This window comes from Vulpes vulpes, chromosome 10 (assembly GCF_048418805.1).
Source record: "Vulpes vulpes isolate BD-2025 chromosome 10, VulVul3, whole genome shotgun sequence".
NCBI lineage: Eukaryota > Metazoa > Chordata > Mammalia > Carnivora > Canidae > Vulpes > Vulpes vulpes.
In genome coordinates, this window is record NC_132789.1 from 74,125,211 (window position 1) to 74,146,159 (window position 20,949).

The 20,949-nt window shown below is 39.2% G+C and overlaps 1 protein-coding gene across 2 annotated transcripts in view; it reads left to right on the forward strand.

Moving 5' to 3' along the window:
- The window catches only part of CFAP54 (cilia and flagella associated protein 54), a 302,139-nt gene that overhangs the window by 261,170 nt on the left and 20,020 nt on the right, over positions 1 to 20,949 (forward strand). Inside the window, exons 66-67 of one of the 2 annotated variants that reach the window (XM_072724628.1) lie at positions 732 to 873; positions 11,751 to 11,825. In XM_072724628.1, the coding sequence (XP_072580729.1) occupies positions 732 to 873; positions 11,751 to 11,825 (217 nt within the window). The remainder of the gene's footprint in view (positions 1 to 731; positions 874 to 11,750; positions 11,826 to 20,949) is intronic. The other variant, XM_026013023.2, reaches the window with a different exon arrangement.

The following is a 20,949-nucleotide window of genomic DNA, read 5'->3' on the forward strand; positions in this document are numbered from 1 at the left end:
TTTTGCTTTTCCTTCTATCTTGATTCTTCTACCTACCCTTCCACCTCTCTCCCAACAATGTACTGTGCATTGCTGTGGCCTCATTTATTGGCCTTTTTTTTTTAAAGATTTTATTTATTCATTCATGAGAGACAGAGAGAGAGAGAGAGAGAGAGAGAGAGAGGCAGAGACACAGGCAGAGGGAGAAGTAGGCTCCATGCAGGGAGCCTGATGTGGGACTCGATCCCAGGTCTCCAGGATCAGGCCCTGGGCTGAAGGCAGCACTAAACTGCTGAGCCACCTGGGCTGCCCTGATTGGCCTTTTTGAACCATGCCTAACTTGCTGTAATTCTTACTTCAGGTCAGCAAGGCAATCATATCATGGCATCAAGATTTATACAGGAGCAAACTGTCATTTCCTGGACTTTCTTTGCCCACATGGGTTTTATTTCCTTTATTTTCATCTTAAGCAGTATTTTGGATGTGTACCTTTCTGTCATTGTGCCTTTGCCAGTCATTTTATATCTATTTGAGTGTATAACTAGATCATAAAGATTATGGAGCTTAGAATTGTGTATCTTTGCTCATGTTTCTTGAATGAATAAATGATTGAATGAATGATGTTTGGGAATGTCAGAAATCCAAGTGTTAAATAACTGAGGACTTACTTTACACATATTATTGATTCTGGGAATAAATGAATGCCTTTCTTATTTCTTCAAGTAAAATATGTATTTATCTATTATTTTTAGAGTTATTTCAATTCATGAGAAACTATCTAATCTTAAACAAATAGCTGAAATATCATTGCCAACAACTCCTGAAATTACTTCAGATGAAAATGTATCTGAAATGAAAGAAATGGAAGAGAAATCAATTGATAAGGAAATGGAAGTAAGTTATTAAATAATAGAAAATTGCATTTCTGTTGCAGCATGGATGTCATTTTACATAATTATTGATGTGATTTTTTTTTTACTTCATCAAAGCTATGTAACTAAATTTGAACTTTGTGGTTCTTTTGTTTTCTCTCTTTGGAGTATCAGGTACGATCCAATGTTTTTTGGACCTATAGGTAGTGTTTCCTTCAAAGCTCTTCTAAGCCTACCAATTATAAGAATCTGATGATGAATGAAAACAAAGGCAATCTAGAGAAATCATTCAGATATCACTATGAATCCCAAAAAACAATGCTTTGTAACTTTATATTATTCATTTACCCTTTTTTTAAGTTTTTTTTTTCTTTTTAATTTGAGAGAGAGAGAGAACATGAGCAGGAGGAGGGGCAGAGGGAGAGGGAGGAGAGGGAGAAGCAGGCATCCTGCCAAGCAAGGAGCATGACAACATGGGGCTTGACCCCAGGGCCTTGGGATCATTACCTGAGTTGAAGTCAGCTGCTTAACTGACTGAGCCACCCAGGCATCGCCTTTTACTCTTTATTCTTAAGTCTATTGTTTGAACATTTTTGTTACTCAAGAAATGTGTGAAGGAAAACTAGAAAATATAGATAAGCATATATCTCTCAGACTTTTTCTTTGCATGTGTATTTTTCAAACAACAAAAAAAAAAGTTTACACATCTTAATGATGCATTATTCATTTGATCACCCAGTTGAGTGGTTTCTGTGGTGATTGGTATAATGTGTCTGGAGAAGAGGGTCAAATCTCTTTTACCCTTCCTGAGTTCTGAACCCAGTTGAGGAATGGGATATAGGAGATGAGTAGTGGAGATCAAAATATCAGCATCATTGCTGGTAAAGCTGACTGGTTAGCAAACGTGGCTTTAGGTCTGTGACCAAATGAGCTTACTAATATCTCACCCCTGAATGAGCTAGACTTGCCCATCTCATCACACATGTGTAACCGTAGGATTCTCCACTGCCCTTCTGCCCCCACTGGGCTTACTGCACACAGGAGCCAAGACCAACAGTCCTGCAGGCAGGGTGCCTCCAGAAATAAAAGCAAAGATTTCCCAGAAGGGACTGAACTAGCAAGTTCTTTTGCTTTTTCCAAACTTACCAAGCAGATTAGTTACAAGTCTGAAGCTGGATGTCTCCTCCTTCAGGAGTGAAGTGGCAATTCCTTACCGTCTGTGGAAATTAAAGGAGCAGAGAGATATTTGTTGTCCCGTATTCATTTGCTCTTTGAATTTCCATTTGCGCATAAATCTAATTTCTTGAGGTATAGATTCTGTAGTTATTGTGGCCATTTTCAAAATCAAATTGCTCTACAAGACTTCCTGAAAAGGGACAAGCTCCTAGCCAACCTCTCCTCATTACATAGTCCTGTTCTGCAGAAGCAACCATTTTCAACTCTTTCAGCTGTTTCTCTTGTTATTTACTTCCATGTCTATAATAATAAGTAGTATCAGTCATGAAAAATTCCGTAAGAAACAGCCTTCAAATCCAAGTGGGCCGAGTGAGGCTCTGCTCCATATCTCTTCAGGCCAGCATCCAGGCTGGTAGCACATCCATCATATGAAATATTACCAGTCACAGGGCACCTGAGTGGCTCAGCAGTTGGCATCTGCCTTCAGCTCCGGTCGTGATCCCCGGGTCCTGGGATCAAATCTCACATCGGGCTCCCAGCAGAGGGCCTGCTTCTCCCTCTGCCTGTGTCTCTGCCTCTTCGTCTCGCTGTCTCTCATGAATAAATGAATAAAACCTCAAAAAAAAAAAAAAACCCACCAGTCACAGCAACAGGAGACAAAGAAAGGGGGTGAATCACACACTGGCTCTTACAGTTTCTGTCGTATCACTTCCACTAATATTTCATTGGCCAAATATGTCACATTCTACTGACTTGGAAGGAGGAAAGCCAGAATAGTGCTAATATCTAGAACTAATTGTTCTTTTTTTCTTTGATGTATCAATTTGAGATAATATCTGTTGATTTTATTATAGTATATAAGGATTTAATTCACTTATACTTCTCCCCAACTTCTCCTTTCCTCTTTCTTGAGTATTATATCACAGAATTTGGTTAAATCGATATTTGGTGTTTACACTATTGCAGCCAAGTCAAATAGTATACTATGGTTATTTTCCTTTCATATATGAGCTTTGATTCTTCTTGACTTGTCTTTTTTCCTTAACGTTCCTCTGATCATTACATTTTCACATGTTCATCCATAGATTTTTACCCAAGTGTTGATGCTTGTCATATAATATCTCATTTCCTTTATTTCTTCTGGTCTATTTGGGGACTTCTTTCCCCCAGTGCCTGCCTCACAGTCTAATTCTAGGACTGCCTTTTGCTGCTTTCCTGGTTGAATTCCCAGCCAGTTGGGGCCTAGCTCTCCCCCCCCACCCCCCACTTTAAGATTTTAGGATCCTCCCTTCTTTTTAGGTCTGCTCTATCTTTTTCCTTAAATCATTTTTTTGCTAGGTTAATATTCAATTACCAATAACAAATAATTTTTAATTCTTAAAGAATAGTATTGGTATAGATCTTTTTTTGTCTTTTTTTCTAATTTTTTTTGCCATTTTATTTTATTATTTTTTTTAATAATAAATTTATTTTTTATTGGTGTTCAATTTGCCAACATACAGAATAACACCCAGTGCTCATCCCGTTAAGTGCCCCCCTCAGTGCCCATCACCCATTCACCCCCACCCCCCGCCCTCCTCCCCTTCCATCACCCCTAGTTGGTTTCCCAGAGTTAGGAGTCTTTATGTTCTGTCTCCCTTTCTGATATTTCCCACACATTTCTTCTCCCTTCCCTTATATTCCCTTTCACTATTATTTATATTCCCCAAATGAATGAGAACATACAATGTTTTTCCTTCTCTGATTGACTTACTTCACTCAGCATAATAACCTCCAAGTTCATCCACGTTGAAGCAAATGGTGGGTATTTGTCATTTCTAATGGCTGAGTAATATTCCATTGTATACATAAACCACATCTTCTTTATCCAGTCATCTTTCGATGGACACCGAGGCTCCTCCACAGTTTGGCTATTGTGGACATCGCTGCTAGAAACATCGGGGTGCAGGTGTCCCAGCATTTCATTGCATCGGAATCTTTGGGGTAAATCCCCAACAGTGCAATTGCTGGTCGTAGGGCAGGTCTATTTTTAACTCTTTGAGGAACCTCCACACAGTCTTCCAGAGTGGCTGCACCAGTTCACATTCCCACCAACAGTGTAAGAGGGTTCCCTTTTCTCTGCATCCTCTCCAACATTTGTGGTTTCCTGCCTTGTTAATGTTCCCTATTCTCACTGGTGTGAGGTGGTATCTCATTGTGGTTTTGATTTGTATTTCCCTGATGGCAAGTGATGCAGAGCATTTTCTCATGTGCATGTTGGCCATGTCTATGTCTTCCTCTGTGAGATTTCTCTTCATGTCTTTTGCCCATTTCATGATTGGATTGTTTGTTTCTTTGGTGTTGAGTTTAATAAGTTCTTTATAGATCTTGGAAACTAGCCCTTTATCTGATATGTCATTTGCAAATATCTTCTCCCATTCTGTAGGTTGTCTTTTAGTTTTGTTGACTGTATCCTTTGCTGTGCAGAAGCTTCTTATCTTGATGAAGTCCCAATAGTTCATTTTTGCTTTTGTTTCTTTTGCCTTCGTGGGTGTATCTTGCAAGAAGTTACTGTGGCTGAGTTCAAAAAGGGTGTTGCCTGTGTTCTCCTCTAGGATTTTGATGGAATCTTGTCTCACATTTAGATCTTTCATCCATTTTGAGTTTATCTTTGTGTATGGTGCAAGAGAGTGGTCTAGTTTCATTCTTCTGCATGTGGATGTCCAGTTTTCCCAGCACCATTTATTGAAGAGACTGTCTTTCTTCCAATGGATAGTCTTCCCTCCTTTATCGAATATTAGTTGACCATAAAGTTCAGGGTCCACTTCTGGATTCTCTATTCTGTTCCATCGATCTATGTGTCTGTTTTTGTGCCAGTACCACACTGTCTTGATGACCACAGCTTTGTAGTACAACCTGAAATCTGGCATTGTGATGCCTCCAGCTATGGTTTTCTTTTTTAAAATTCCCATGGCTATTCGGGGTCTTTTCTGATTCCACACAAATCTTAAAATAATTTGTTCTAACTCTCTGAAGAAAGTCCATGGTATTTTGATAGGGATTGCATTAAATGTGTAAATTGCCCTGGGTAACATTGACATTTTCACAATATTAATTCTGTCAATCCATGAGCGTGGAATATTTTTCCATCTCTTTGTGTCTTCCTCAATTTCTTTCAGAAGTGTTCTATAGTTTTTAGGGTATAGATCCTTTACCTCTTTGGTTAGGTTTATTCCTAGGTATCTTATGCTTTTGGGTGCAATTGTAAATGGGATTGGCTCCTTAATTTCTCTTTCTTCAGTCTCATTGTTAGTGTATAGAAATGCCATTGATTTCTGGGCATTGATTTTGTATCCTGCCACACTGCCAAATTGCTTTATGAGTTCTAGCCATCTTGGGGTGGAGGCTTTTGGGTTTTCTATGTAGAGTATCATGTCATCGGCGAAGAGAGCTTGCCCCTCCTCTCTTTTTTGCCATTTTAAATGTTTCTTTTTATTGAGGTATAGTTGACACACAATGTTACATTAGTTTCAGGTGTAGGTTTAGCTCTTTTTTGTTGTTGTTTTCCTCATTTATGCACTCATGTGAAAACATAAAAGTTCGCAACTCTCCTGATTTTCAGAATATACTTGTTGGCATTTTGAATCAGAATTTCCTGTAGAGTGAGTGACTGCATTTTTCTTTACTGTGAAAGCAACAAGCCTAGGTATAAAAGGATTCATCAGGCAAGAACAGTTAGTTTTTGCAAAATGCTGCTTTCCCATACCTACATCTCCTCTGCTGTGTGCTTGGATTTATCATAGAATTGATGTCTTAGGTTTTGGGTTATACATCCCAAAATCTTTTGAGTCTCTTTGTATGTTGCCATATGAATTACCAGGTATTTTGTGATAATTACTGATATATACCGAGTACTTATAATAAATCTATAAGATGAGATATCTTAAACCCATGAGATTATATATAACATAATAAAATAACATACATATTTTAATAAAGTGCATAGTTTCCCTTTTATATCTGTCTTCAAGAAAAGCTCAGTTCTCGTGTCATTTTTGCAGTTCTTTTGTAGATCACTTCATAATCACAGTTTTTTAGTTGTAGACCAAACATATTACATTAATGTCTTTGAGCTATAATCCAGGATATTCTTTGCTAAGATTATCCCTGAATCCACTTCATCCATTAAAAATGATTATTTTCTCCTGTACCCATTTGTCTTTGCAGCTGAGATTGTCTGAGGCAGGAGAGTGAGCATCCATACAAACATGAAGTCTAGGTTGTGCTCTGCCACTCGGTTTTACTACCAAGGGTCACTCACTTAACTTTTTCTGGGACTAATTTTCTTCTTATCTCTAAAAATGATCATTTAACTAAAATAGTGCTCTGAGCAGGAGAGCTGTGCCTGTTGGTTGGAATCTGAGTCATTAGAATTTCCCTGGGGTCCAATGTACGTATCAAATTTATCACAGTGAGCCCAACGTCTCAGTCATAGTTGACTATGAGTATAAATAAATACCAAGTAAATGGGAGTACAGGCAGCATTTGAATGTAAGCAGAGGGAGGAATCCAGAGGCCCTACCTTGCCTTAACTAAGGTGTGTGGCTTGCTTTCATGTCCTAACTGGAATGGTCTATGTCAGTGGATCAATCAGTCTTTGAGTAAAACTGCTTTCAAACCTGATATTCTCCCCTGTATCTTTGAATTATTCTTCAACTTAGAAAATGTTTCTTCAGCTTTAAGTAGGGCATTTTTAGATGTGTTTTAGTTCTGTTGGTTCCATGTATGAGGGAATCTCATCAAATGGAAGACAAACCAATATTTGTTTAGGTGAATTGGCAAACAGATTAGTTCAGAACATTTGAAAAGTTGGGAAATAGAAGGAACGTATAAAGTTTTCTTTCTTTTTTCCAGTATGCTAACTGGAACTTTCTAAGAAAAGGCAACTTTATTCTGTGTTATAACAAATCCCATTGACTAAATCTGCCAGTTGGTTGTCATGCCAACCTTCACTTGACGCTAATTAGAAGTTAACTAGGACACTTGAAGAGATCGATTCTAGTCTGGAATTGGACAGGATTTCATAACCTCTATAATCTATTCTATTTATTTCTATCACACTATAGATTTTTGGTAGGTTATTAAACAGAAGGGCTCAGAAAATGTGCCTTTGGTTGATATGGGGGATAATGAATCTTAAACTCTTTCTTATTCTCTCTTCCTTTGGTTTCCCCCTCCCCACCCAAAGTCTATGGTCTGGAATAAGCTAAGAAATTCAGAATACAGATATTAGTTTAATATGTACCAAAAGGGCTAGAGAACAGGTGTTCTCATCACTTCTGGCTTGAAAACTATGCATATCTTTCTAAAATGAACAACACTGGCTCAGAATTACTGAGTTATCTTAACCTGTCATTCATAGCTTTAGGGATATCTTCAGAGCTTACCAAGGACTTTAAAGCATTATGAAAGATGTAAACCAGACTGACTTTAAGAGACAAACACATTATTTGGAAAGATAGCATACTGATATGAGAAGCCTAAAATATGTTCACCAATTCACCTAAGGTTAGTTGAACAAAGTTATGGGATGCCTGGATTGTAAAAGGCAATTGAAATTTTTATATTGTCAGGGCATTTGTGTAGCTCCATCAGTTAAGCATTTGACTCTTGATTTCGGCTGAGGTCATGATCTCAGGATAGTGAGATCAACCTCCACTTTGAGCTCTGTGCTCAGTGTGGAGCCTACTTGAGATTCTCTCTATTTTCCTGTGCCCCACCCCCCAAAATAAAATCTTAAACAAAACTTAGTATATGTCAACGTATCCCAAATTTCAAAGTACTATGAAAACAGAAAAAAATAAAATTGGACATTAGCATCAATTAACAAATTCTTTTTGAGGTACTATTATAAGCAAAAAATTTCCAGGCTTGGGGAGGAGATAAGGACATACAGAAATTAGTACAATTAAATCTTTGTCATGGAAGAGCTTAATCATTGTATGAGTATGGCTGTAAGTACCCAGATGTCATTCATAATGAGCCCAGCCACCTGGTGGTCCTCTTTTAGCAAAATGTGGCATTCAAAGAAACATCAATCTGATGTTCAAAACCATTGAAAATAATATAAATCTTAATGAGTGTCTCATAAGAACATTCAGAGGGGATCCTTTTAAAATACATAGCAAAACTTTATTTATTTATTTATTTATTTATTTATTTATTTATTTATTTATTTTGCAAAACTTCTTTTAAATCTTTTCCCCAACTGTCATGTTCTTTAGAATCTCTGTGACATCCACATGTGGCCTTCCAATAAAATACCCTGTACCCTTACTGTATTGTTTTGGCAGTTATGTGTTTCTGTGTCTCTTTCTCTCTCTTGACCACAAATTCTTTTGCTGGAGGTCTTATTCATCATCTTATCTCCAATGTTTAGCCCAGTGCCTGACACATAGTGTCTCTCTAGTACTTGCTTGGGAAGCTTCTAGTTGGAGGGCATGCATAGCAGACTGAGGATATAGCAAGAGAAGGAATGTGAAGTCAAGGACTGAATGTTATATTTGGAACAATGAGCTATCTGTTGTGGCAGGAGAACGGGGGTATGTAGTGGGAGATGAGGCTTGAAGAGGTGGGTGGAATTAAGCTTTTCCTCCTCTGATTCACCACATGGTGCTGTAAGACTCTTATCTCCTTTTCTCTCCACTAGACCACCAATCAGCTCCTTAAGGATTCTCTTTCGGTCTTGTTCATTACCATCTTATGGCACTTAGGATGCATACAGTAGGCATTGAATGACAAAATGGTGAGTGAACTTGGTTCTGTAGGGAAGAACCATGAAAAGGCAGGGCTGAGTACAAGTGGTAGGAGAGAAAGGGGGCAGCACCTGGAAGGGCTTCTCATGATTTACCTTATGATTTGCTGAGATAAGCCTGGTGGCATGTGAAGGAGGGATGAGGAAGCAAGAGTTTGGAGGATGGAAAACAATTTAGGAAGCTTTTTCCATAGGTGAAAGAGATGAGGATTTAAACTAAGTCAAAGAGTCAGCATGATTATTTTTGAAGTAACTCAGAAAACTATCCTTGTAGAATTAACAGATGATCCTTTTTAAGGGAGCAATGGCAAAGATTGAACAAGGGTCATTCTGTGCCTGCCCAGCCCCTTGCCAACCACACACAGTACACCTCTGGCAGCTTTCTGCCTGGTGTGATGAGTTCAAGGCTATGTTTCAGCGATAGCCCAGCATCCAATCAGCCAACTTTGGATGTTTGTAATGGCTTACTACAAATAATGCCATAGAAATAGGATGTTGCTGAGGTGAAATTTCTGCTTGATAAATGTTGAGACAGGTAGTGGAAAGCGTTTATTTATCAGGTAACATTGCTGTCTTCTTCTGTTACACGAAATGATTAATCATGTAGACAGTCTGACTTTGCTTGATAGTACTTGACGAAATCATGACATTACTGCATCATGGCTGTTATTGAAACCTTTCTTATAGGAAGGAAACATACTTTAACCAGTCCTAGGAACCGAATTAGAAATAGAAATAGAGATAAATAAGAGAATCAGAGTGCAGACAGGGGTATCCTCTCTGTGGGCCAAGAGCCTGTGAGGTTCATCATAGGAAAGTGGTGTCACCTGAGCAGTGCTGGATACCCTGCTTGCCCTCCACCTTTTTTGGTCCCACTGAACCAGGCCCCCTTCTAGCCATGATCACTTCACACCCAAACAGTTTGAAATTAGCCTCCTGGTTAATTTCTCTTTCTTTTGTCTCTTTCTGAGTCCAGTTCACCTTTAAACTATGGCCAGAAGTACCTTTTCAAAGCAGCTGGATCATTATTTCCTCAGTCCAGTGCCTCTCAATTTCCTTACTTTCATTTGTCCTGTTCTAAGTTCACTTCTCTAGCCTTATTTCTCATCATTCTTACTGCCATGCTTCCTATACACACCCACAGTAAAGACCATATCAGATGCTTTATGCTCCTTGCATATCCACTGTTCTGTTGCTAACTTGGCTCCCTCCATCTGGAATGCCCTTGTTCTCAGTGTCTGCCAGTGAAATCCTACTATTCATTCAAGGCTCAGTTCACATGACCCTTCCTCCAGGAAGTCTTCCCTGTTCTTTGCAATTCCTCTTTCCCACCTCTAGGTTCCTATAATAATTCCTATCCATGTTCTGACCACATTCTGCTTGGCATTTTATTTAGATGTGTATGAATCTATTCTTCTCAGCCATTTACACTGTGAGGATAGGGTTTATTTCTTCACCTTTGTGTTCCACAGCATCTCAAACATATTTGTTAAATTGAATTGAATTAGGAATAGTTTTGGAACTCTAAAATGTGGTCTTTTTCTATGTTCCTGCATTTATCAAAACTCAAATATAATATGGTTTGGGGCTGTGAATTGAGTTGTTTGCTTCTTTCAGATTTTAATCAGCATTGGGGAGTCATAATTTAAAAATCAATGGAACTTATGGTTTCACTCATATGTGCAATATAAGAAATAGTTAAAGAGACTATAAGGGAAAGGAGGGGAACTGATTGGGGAAAAAATAGAGAGGGAGACAAACCATGAGAGACTCCTAACTCTGGCAAACAAATCAAGGGTAGCAGAAGGGGAGGTAGATGAGGGGATGGGGTGATTGGGTGATGGGCACTAAAGAGGGCACTTGATGGGATGAGCATTGGGTGTTATACTGTATATTAGCAAATTGAATTTAAATTAAAAAAATTTTTTTTAATTAATGGAACTGTCATTTTCATATTCTGAATGCTGGTACATATATATATTAACCATAAAAATGAATTATTGCTGGATGCTGGCAACATCACCAAGCTGCCAGTCAAAGATAGTCATGAGTCCTTTAGCTATAAGTAAAGAAGGGCTACTTACACTGTTCAAGTAGAGTAGGTGTGGCAGGAGGCAGTATGTGGCAGGGTACAATAAGTAAGCTCATACATAAGGACTGGAAAACTAAACGCAATGGGCCTCACAGAAAATGGAACTGGTGAGTCAGGAGCCAAGACTGTGCTTACTTATTACAGGGGGTGTAAGTTCTCACTCATCTGTTTCCTTATCTTATTCATCTTACCTCTGGCTCAAAGGCTGCCTTTTCCATTTTTGTATCAGGATCTTGAGCTCCTATAGTCAGTACTCACTATAGCTCTCTTCTCTCGCCCTTCCTTATATGAAATTATAATAATAAAGAACTGGATTGATTCACCCCTGCCCATGGGTAGATCCCTCTGGGTTCAGATATCTACACATAAACACGGCTGTGTCCACACAGTAGAGGCTGTGGCAATGTCATCAACAATGGAGAATGTATGACATTGACTCTCGGTTCCTTTTCATTTCTCTTTCCATTTATTTCTCAATTCTCAGCCATTCGTCTCTGCTTAAATCCCTTTCTGGGGTCTGAATCTATTTATCCCAGGGTTCTCTTCTCAGAAAAAAATGATTTTCCAAAAATTTATTCTGGTGTGAATTCTGTAACATATGTATTTTAACAGTAAAATAATGTATTTATTCATAAGTAAATCTTATCTGTTGTGGCCATCCTGTGTCTTTTCAAATAACCTCAATTATTTGAAGGATTGTGATTTATGAGCCCCTCTAAGTTGCCTCCTGGGAATTAGAGGTAGGTGATGATGGGAAAAAAAAGAAATAGTTTATAACTAAAATATCTAGTAATTAACCAGTAAGTTCAACCTCACTATATTGTCTTCTTATTTCTAGAACATGATTATTGAATGTTGCTCTGAAATAATAAGTCTATTTTTGACTGATAGAGCTATAACACCATTGTCTGAGGTACGTATCTTTTTAAAAATGTATCTGATTCTTTTATAAGTATTATCGCTGCTATGGAAACAGAAATACAGAAAACATTATCTATTATGAAAGTATCAAGGGCCTAACCCTTCTTAATTAATGTGAAAAAGTGATAAACAGGAGTTTATAATAGCATTTTATTTTGATTAAAAATATTCTTTGTTAAAAAATTAAGTACAGAGAATTATAAAGAGGATAATTTTTAAATCATCTCAAATCTACTATTCAGAGAATAGTGGGCATTTTGGAAAATATTTCACATTTTTCCCATGTATAAGTAAACTTTAGAATTTTTACATCAATGGAATTATACTGCACATGCATTCCATAGCTTATTTTCTCTTTTAATTTAACAGTAGTATTATGGAGATATTTTTATGTGAAAAGTCTACTTTGTCATGCTTAATGCTTGCATAGTGGTCTCTTTTGTATATTTATTATCAGGCTCTATTTATACAACTAGATTTTTATTCATAGATCTTGAGGTTGATGGATTCTAGCATATACATATTTCACCCGTCTGTCTTATCTCCTCAGAGTTATTTCTTAGGAGTACAATTTTGGAATAAAAAAGCATATATACTTTTTTATTACGGTAAGATATACATAATTTAAAATTTACACTTTTAACCATTTCTAAATATACCCTTCCGTGGCATTAAGTACATTCACAATGCTGTGCAACCATCTCCACCATCCATCTCCAGAATTTTTTTTATCATTCTAAACAGAAACTTTGTACCCATTAAATAATAACTCCCCATTCCCTCTCCCCCCAGCTCCTGGTAACTTCTATTCTGCTTTCTACTTCTATTGTACTATTGCCTATTCTAGATACCTGTGCAGAGGTGGAATCATACAATCCTGATCCTTGGTGGCTGGCGTGTTCCATTTAGCACATTGTTTTCAAAGTTTATCCTTATAGTATGTGTCAGTACTTTATCCCTTCTGAAGACTTAATACCACATTCTGTGGATGTACCACATTTGTTTATCCATTCTTTTGTAGGTAGTCATTTGAGTTGTTTCTACCTTTTGGTTGTTGTATATAATGCTGCTATGAACATGGGTGTACAAATGTCTGTTTGAGCCTCTGCTTTCAATTCTTCCAGGATATATATATATATATATATATATATATATATATATACATACACACACACATACACACACACACACGCTGTCTCATCGGCAGTAGATGAGAGGGCCAGCTTACCCACATATTTTTCTACACAGGGTCTCCTCCCCTACCTTCCCTCTCTTTTTCCCTTCCCCTTATTTTCCCTCTCTTCTTTGTCTTCCTTCTTCCCTTTATCTAACCATTCTAGGTATGATATGTGAAAAAAAAAAAGACATTTTAAGTTACTTCATATTTATTAATAATATAGCCAAATATAGTTTATATGTTTATTTTTTTATTTTTTTTATTTATTTATGATAGTCACAGAGAGAGAGAGAGAGAGAGAGGCAGAGACACAGGCAGAGGGAGAAGCAGGCTCCATGCACCGGGAGCCCGATGTGGGATTCGATCCCGGGTCTCCAGGATCGCACCCAGGGCCAAAGGCAGGCACCAAACCGCTGCGCCACCCAGGGATCCCCAGTTTATATGTTTATTGGCAATCAGTGTTTCTCTTTTTGTGGAATAGTACTCATTCATTTAGTTAATCCATAAATATTTAGAGTGAACTGTCCTGTGTCAGGAACCCTTTTCTAGACCCCGGAGAACTAGCTATGAACAAGCAGCAAGGACCTTGCTGTCTTGGAGCTGCCATTTTTGTGGAGGGAAATAGTAAATAATAGTAATAAATCACTAAGTGGGATAATTTTCAGATTTTGTTGAATGCTATGAAAGAAAAAACAGAGTGATATGTTAGAGTAGGGTTAGCAAACTATAGCAAACTATAGCAAACTAACAGGCCCACTGCCTGTGTTGTAAATAAAGTTTTATTGGAATACAGCATGCTTGTTTGTTTGTGATCTATAGCTGCTAGCAGAGCTGGATAGTTTTGGCAGAGACCATATAGCCCACAAAGGCTAAATTATTTATTTTCTGGCCCTTTACAGAAAAAAAGCTTACTAACCCTTGTGATAGAAGGTTATAGGGAATGGGGCAACAGTTTAGATAGGGTGGTCTGGGAATACCTCTCTTAGGAGATGACATTTGAAGTAAGAACTGAAATATTACACTGTGTTCCTCCCACCAGATCATTAGCTTCTTGGAGGTTGAAAAATTACTATCTTTGTTTTTTAATACTTAGAGTGCCTAGTACAGTGTGTCACTTGGCTACTCTTTCTTGAATGGAATTAAACTCCCTTTAGTTTTAAATATCTGAAATTTAATATTTGACTTAATTTTTTCATTTGGCCATTCATGTCCTTTTCCCATTTTTTAAGTGGGGACTCTAATTTTGCATTATGGAAATTTATAGATTTACCATGAGAGACACTATAATAAAAATCAAGTTTAATCTAATTTTGTACAAACTATGGTTAAAAATAAAAACAGGTCAGAGAAGGAGTTGCTTTTTTTAGGACACATGATTTATAGCACTAATGGGTTTGGGCATCTGACAAACCTGGATTAGAATCCCAGCCTTGAATCTTACTAGTTGTAGAACCACAGGCAAGTTATTTAACTTCTCATATGTAAAGAGGAGGTAATAATGCCAAGCCTTCACAGGTGTGAGGACTAAAGGAAATAATACATGTTAAATAAGTATTTAGAATAGGGCCTTGCACAAATAAATGTTTTGTAATTGTTAGTTGTTTAGGCATCATTATCACCTCTACTGTGGCCCTTCTGTGTCTGAATTCTTCATCCCCTAGTCAACTAATTCCAAAGAGATTTTTAGGATCCAAATTTGTTTTGAAATATTGATAGAAAAGGAGAGGAACAGTGTTAGAGAAAGATGGGGTGCCTGGCTGGCTCAGTTGGTGGAGTACGTAACTCTTGATCTTGGGGTCGTGAGTTTGAGCCCCACGTTGGGTATAGAGATTACTTTTTTAAAAATCTTAAAAAAAAAAAAAAAGGTAGAGAATGAATCAGGAACTATTTTCTTTGTGATATAAATCACTGTTGAATCCTAGAGGCATTAGGTCAGTGTGTGGGATCCTGACTTGAGATCCTTGCAGTGAAAGGGCCCACCAGTCCAAGAGAAGGGGCTCCCCGGTTGAACCCCATACTAATACCTCCACTGAGAGCAAGCCTTACCTAGTAGTGCTGGGGCAGTGCATAGGAATTTCTGAGCCTGTTCCAAAAAGCAAATTGTTAGACAAAATTACATGCCTTAGTGAAGCTCTTTGTCACTGAGATGAGATCTCACTGTGTAATTTGTTTCCTTACTGAACATACCTATTACAATCGCTGTTGCCTGTACTTTGTCTTCCTAATTAAAACAAATAGTGCCATGCACAGCCTGTGACCAAAAAGAATTGAGAATACCAAGAAGATGGAGGAAGGAAATGAGTGCTCCCTGCTAACCTTCTTAGTGAGTAATCACAGGCTATAAATGACCGTTAGGTTTCATTTCTGGTGTACCAACAACAAAGTAATCCTTTCCTTGCTTACACAGGTTGAAATTATTGCAGTTTCTGGGTTGTCAGGTAGGATTCAAACATGATGCTAAAAATATACTTCCTATTCTTGCGGTAACTGACGGTAGGGAGGACAAAGTCAATATACAACTGTCTGCTCATCAGTAATTATTGACTTCCAACTGCACACAGAACAGACTTTTGTTGCTGCAAAAGCAGCATAGGTTAAAGGTCCTATGTTCAGCTAAATTAAGTATTTTACTATTGGCTCACATGATACAAATAAATTTACTGTGTGTGTGTCTGTGGGAAGTGAACGGACTAGAGTCATACAGAATCAGCATGGGAAGAAACTCCTAGGAGCAGACCCTGATTTGAAGGTGGGAAAGGTGATCCTAAGCCAAGAAATAAGCCACACTGTAATAGAAGATTGCAAACTAGTTTCCCTTGGCTGCATGAATTTGGTAGGATTTCTTTTAGTTCAGGATTTCTAACTAGACCTAGTGTAGTGCCTGACAAATAATAATGATAATAATCATTAAAATGCAAATGCTGCTACTAGTAATAATTTTTATTGAGCATATGGCATGTGCAGACACTATTCACTGTTTTACATATGGTATCCCATTGAATATTACAAGAACTCCGCGAAGGTGATTGCTGTTATTATCCCCTCATTGGAAATGAAGAAATTAAGTGGCATGTTCAGGATCTTGTGCCTTGTAAGTGAAGGAAGCAGGAGTCAAATACAGGTCTGCTTCAATCCTGGATCTGCACCTTTAACTAAATTACACCCAGCGAATGTCTCATGAAAATAGGGAGCCTGGAATCCAGGAGTGAGAGAGTGAAAGTTGCACGTGTAGAAGAATCTTCAGGAAGGTTTCGGTGAGAAGTCTGGAGGGGGAAAGGAATGGCTGAGGACGGCACTAGGTTGGGAATTGGGATGAGGGGAAAGAGCTAGGAGGGGTGGAGGTTGCCATCTAGAAGAGAGAAGGACAAATGATGGAGGAGGGCCTTCAGAGAGAGGGTGGGAACAGAAAGACATGGACAGCCCAAGCAAGAGAGCTGACCAGGAACAGAGGAAAGATGCAGATTAAGGTGGGGGAGTGTGAGTGAGTGTTTAAGAAAAGGTTGGAAAAAGCTGGGGCAGTTCACACCCAGAGGTTTTCACTTACCCCAGGAAGTAGAGGCAAGTCTACCTGCGGTGGAGCAGGGTGGAGGGTCAAGGGCATGGTCTTCCAAGAGAAAGACGAAGGTCTTGAGTATTCATGGTCATTGAGTATGATGCAACTCATCACAGCTGAGCAACGACAAATAAGAGGATTGAAGACCACACTGAGATTTAGAAATCATACATTGTTGGGGCACCGGGCAGCCTGGCTTGTGTGTTTCCTCCAGCCCCCTTGCCTTCCTGGACATGAGAGAGGAAAATGCCAATAGGGAGGCCAATGCGAGAGGAGAGGACTACTAGCAAGGCAGCCAACAGCGTGTGAGAGGCTTGAGTGGGTTTCCTGAGCTGTGGATTTACCTCTTAACAGATCCCAAAACTCGTCCCTTCCACTCAGAGAAAGCGCCAGGATGCCCTGATGTCTGCCATTGTTTCTCAAGCCCTGGTCACACATAAAATAGCTTAATTATATAGTATATGTTCTTAAAAAGAACTTGAATTTAACATAAAAATCCTTAATGACAGTTAAGTTCTAATGACCTCTGTCTTATTCATGTGTATGTCAACCATGTGTAGTCCTTTTCACATGGTTGAATTTAGTATACACATGTTCTCTTATGTCCGATTCTTAAAGTCATCAGTTTTTTTGATGTATTTATGATCAGATATTGACACTCACCACTAAAATCATTATTATCTTTAAGAAGGCTTGGGGAGGAAGAATAGAGGGCACAAGAACAGGTAGAAGCAGACGTAGTCACAGATATATTAACCTGTCTTAGTTTAGTCGTTAACATCTTTAATTTTATATCTGATGTATTGATTCTCTCGTGTGACCGCCTATACCCACGACCCCTTGTGGCCTTAGGACCCTGGCTGTCAGCTGGAGGATCGCTCTACCATGCTAGCGTCTTATCTTTTGCTAGCTTATGTAAAAATGGGAAATAACACATCGAGTCTGTTAACCAGACCCAGACTTCCTTCTTGTTATCACTGCCTCTCAAGGCCGTGGTTTAGATCTCTGTGTGGAGTTCTTACCCAAATGTGTTCTAGTGATGTGCTTCTGTATCGGTCTCCCCTGCCAGAGCAGATTCAGTCATATATAATAAGATTGGATCTTACTCCATTTTTATGCTCACCACCTGGCCCAATGCTGAATCCCACAGAGGTGTTTAATAAATATTTGTGAAGTGAACAAATGCACTTGATACATCCTCTGGGGGTCCCTCAAGGGCTGCAGTTCTAGTCCGGACATTATCAGTGACTTTGGGCTCACCAGCTACATGCATTTGAATAGTAAACACTTGGCAAATGTGTCCCCTTTGCCAGCCATTAGGCTGGATATTGGGGTACAGAAGTAAAAGCCAGAGTCCCTGCCTTCAGTTTAGTGGGGGAGACAGACAAATACAAAAGTCATTACAGTATGGGGTAAAACAGGGGCCTGGTGGCCAGACAACCCTCCTCAATAATAATTTCAGTTAATATTCTGGTATCATCTTGACATAATTCTAAAGGTGAGAAATTCCCTGTGATATCTTTTAAGAAGAGTTCAATAGTTCCCTATAGGAAATCAAGTTAGTAGAAGCTCCTGTGGCCCATGGTTAAGAGTTTTAATTATTTTGGAAAGCGATTGGAAGACAGTAGAGAATCCTTAGGTGGATATAAACATGATCAAGGGTACCCGTGAAAGCCTTTTCCTCTGATTAGGAAGAACTTTGAAAGTCAAGGCAGAAAACCCAAGTCCCAGTTTTGGCAGCCTGCTCAGTGGTAAAGGCATGATTTAAGGCTTTGTTCATGGGGATAGAAAGAACAGAACAAATCCCTAAAGCCCTGGATACAAAAAGAAAGACAAGTTCAAAAAAAGAAAGAAAAAGGAAAAGAAAAGAAAAGAAAAGAGCCAAAGTCAGCTCAGTTACTGGCTGTAGTTGAGTACATGGCACCATGCTGGTCCCAAAGGAATGAGAAGTGAGAAAGACAAAGTCCCTGCCCTGAAGAGGCTGACAGTCTAGGAAGGAGGAATGGGGCTAATGCTTCATGAAAAGGAGAGTTGTGCTTTTAAAATGGTTGGCTATTTTGCATAAAGTGAGAAGATAGGTTAACAGAGGTTAAAAGACCTACCCAACAGCCCCGGCCAGAGCCTGCACTCTAACCATTGTCATTACCGCGACACCAGGCGTGTCCCCCTTTTGCACTTTGGACACTCATGGCCATCAGGGGGTGGGGCTGGACTGAGCCATATGTGCCAAGGGGGAGGTAGAGTAAGAGTTTGGGAAGTGGTGCATGTGGCTGTTAGTGGACAGGCTAGTGAGCCAAAAAACTGCCTGGCTCAAAATCTCAGCTCAGCTCTGAGATTGCTAGTTGTGTAACCCGGAGCAAGTTGTTTAACCTCAATGCTTCAGTTTCCCTATTTGTAAAATGGGAATAAAAATGGTACTTACCTCGGGGTGCCTGGGTGGCTCAGTTGGTTGAGTTCTCCACTCTTGGCCTCAGCTCAGGTCTTGATCTCAGGGTTGTGAGTTCAGGTCCTGCATTGGGCTCTGTGCTGGGCGTAGAGTCTACTTAAAAAAAAAAAATAGTACTTACTTCATGAGTTTGTTGTGTAGATTAATTAATCCACATAAACTCTCAGAATAGTGCCTGGCACCATCCTAAGAAAACATTATCATCTAAGAGCTATGTGAGTTCACTTGGAGTTAAACCCTTGTAAATAGAGGAGTGGCTATAGTAGAAAAACAACACATGTAAGAAAACTTCTGAGTTCATTCCTGAAAGAGAGGCTGCAGTAATTCTAGTGCTTGGAATGACTGCCCACATCACTTTTAGCCACATGTAGTTCCCATTTTCGTCTGTTCCAGTTACTATTATCATATAACAAAGCACCCCAAACTTAGTGCCATGAAATGACCCAATTTTTTTTAAAAGATTTTATTTATTTATTTGAAACACAGAGAGAGACAGAGAGTGAGGGAGAGCAGAGTGGGGGCAAGGAGAAGGAGAAGCACACTCCTCCTTGAGCAGGGCTCATTCCCAGGACCCTGGGATCATGACCCGAGACCCCCAACCAACTGAGCCACCCTGGTGCCCCTAAATGACCCACATTTTAATGAATATTTGGAAAGGACCCAGCAGGGCAGCTTATCTCTGTTCTGGGGTACCTGGACCATCAGCTGGGAGGACTCCATGTTTGGGCATGATTCAGGTCTTGAAGGCTGGGATCCCTGAAGGCTCAAAGGCTAGTTTGGTTTGGTGCTTGATGCTTGGCGAGGGGCTGAGGGCTGGGAATGTAGAGTGGGCTCTGGGCCACAGTGGAGTTGGCCACGTAGAGTGGGCTGTGGGCCAAGACACGTGACCCCTGTGTGGCCGATTGGGCCTCAGTACAGTGTAGCGTCTGGGTTTCAAGAATGAGCCTCCCAAGAGAACCAGGCAGCAACTCTATCACTGTGTATGCCCCCAGCTTTTTAAGTTACATGATGACTTCTCCTGGCTAGCCCCCAGTCCACCCAGATTCAAGGTTGAATATAGACTCCACCTCTTGATGGGCAGAGTGTCACTGTCAAATTGTAAGAAGGGCATGTGGGTTAGGAGCTATCATTGCAGCCATTTTTGGGAAATGCAATCTGCTGCAGCATCCAGTGAAGCACTCCCAATTGGTTGGCACCTTCTTGCTCTAGCAGAGGCCACTCCTGGCCAACCTGCTTAGGCAATTTTAAAAATTAGTCCGCAACTCTCCCCAAATATGCTCGGTAACTATACTGAAGTTGCTGAGTGTGTCATATGGAAAGGATAGAAGATAAACTAGGTGGGTTCTCAAAGCACCCTTTGAAATGACCGATGTGGTTTTTCTGGGTGCTGGATGGGGTTGCATGTGTCCCTATTTATGTAGGAAAGCTTCCACCTCCCTTTTTTTTTTTAATAGGTTGTTAAATCCTAGAGGGTGATGCTAAACTATTTAATTTATTTTGGCTAGTCTTATTACATTACCATATGCTTCTTGGTTTCTTTTTTAAAAAAAAACTTTCCAAATGGTGGCCATAACCATACTGTCTTTAAACTGTCACTGACAGCATTGGGCTTAAGGTTTCACATGGTCTATGTTAGGTGTGTACTAAGTATTTTAAAATTAATTTGACTTACAACTATAACTTCTTTTGATTGAGTGTTGCAGATTTTCTTTTCTTTTTCTTCCTCTTATTCTGCTTTTTTCTTTTTTCTTTTTTTTTTGTACCAGCCAAGAGCTGTCTGAATAGATTTTATGGGCATCTAGAATTACATCTTTCTTCTGTGAGACATTATCATTCTGTCCTCAAGTGAAGAGTATCCTTTGTGTGTAAGTTCATGAGACATTCACTTAATATTCTTATATTCTTTTGAAGACAATGCCGGATGACATCAGTTCCACACT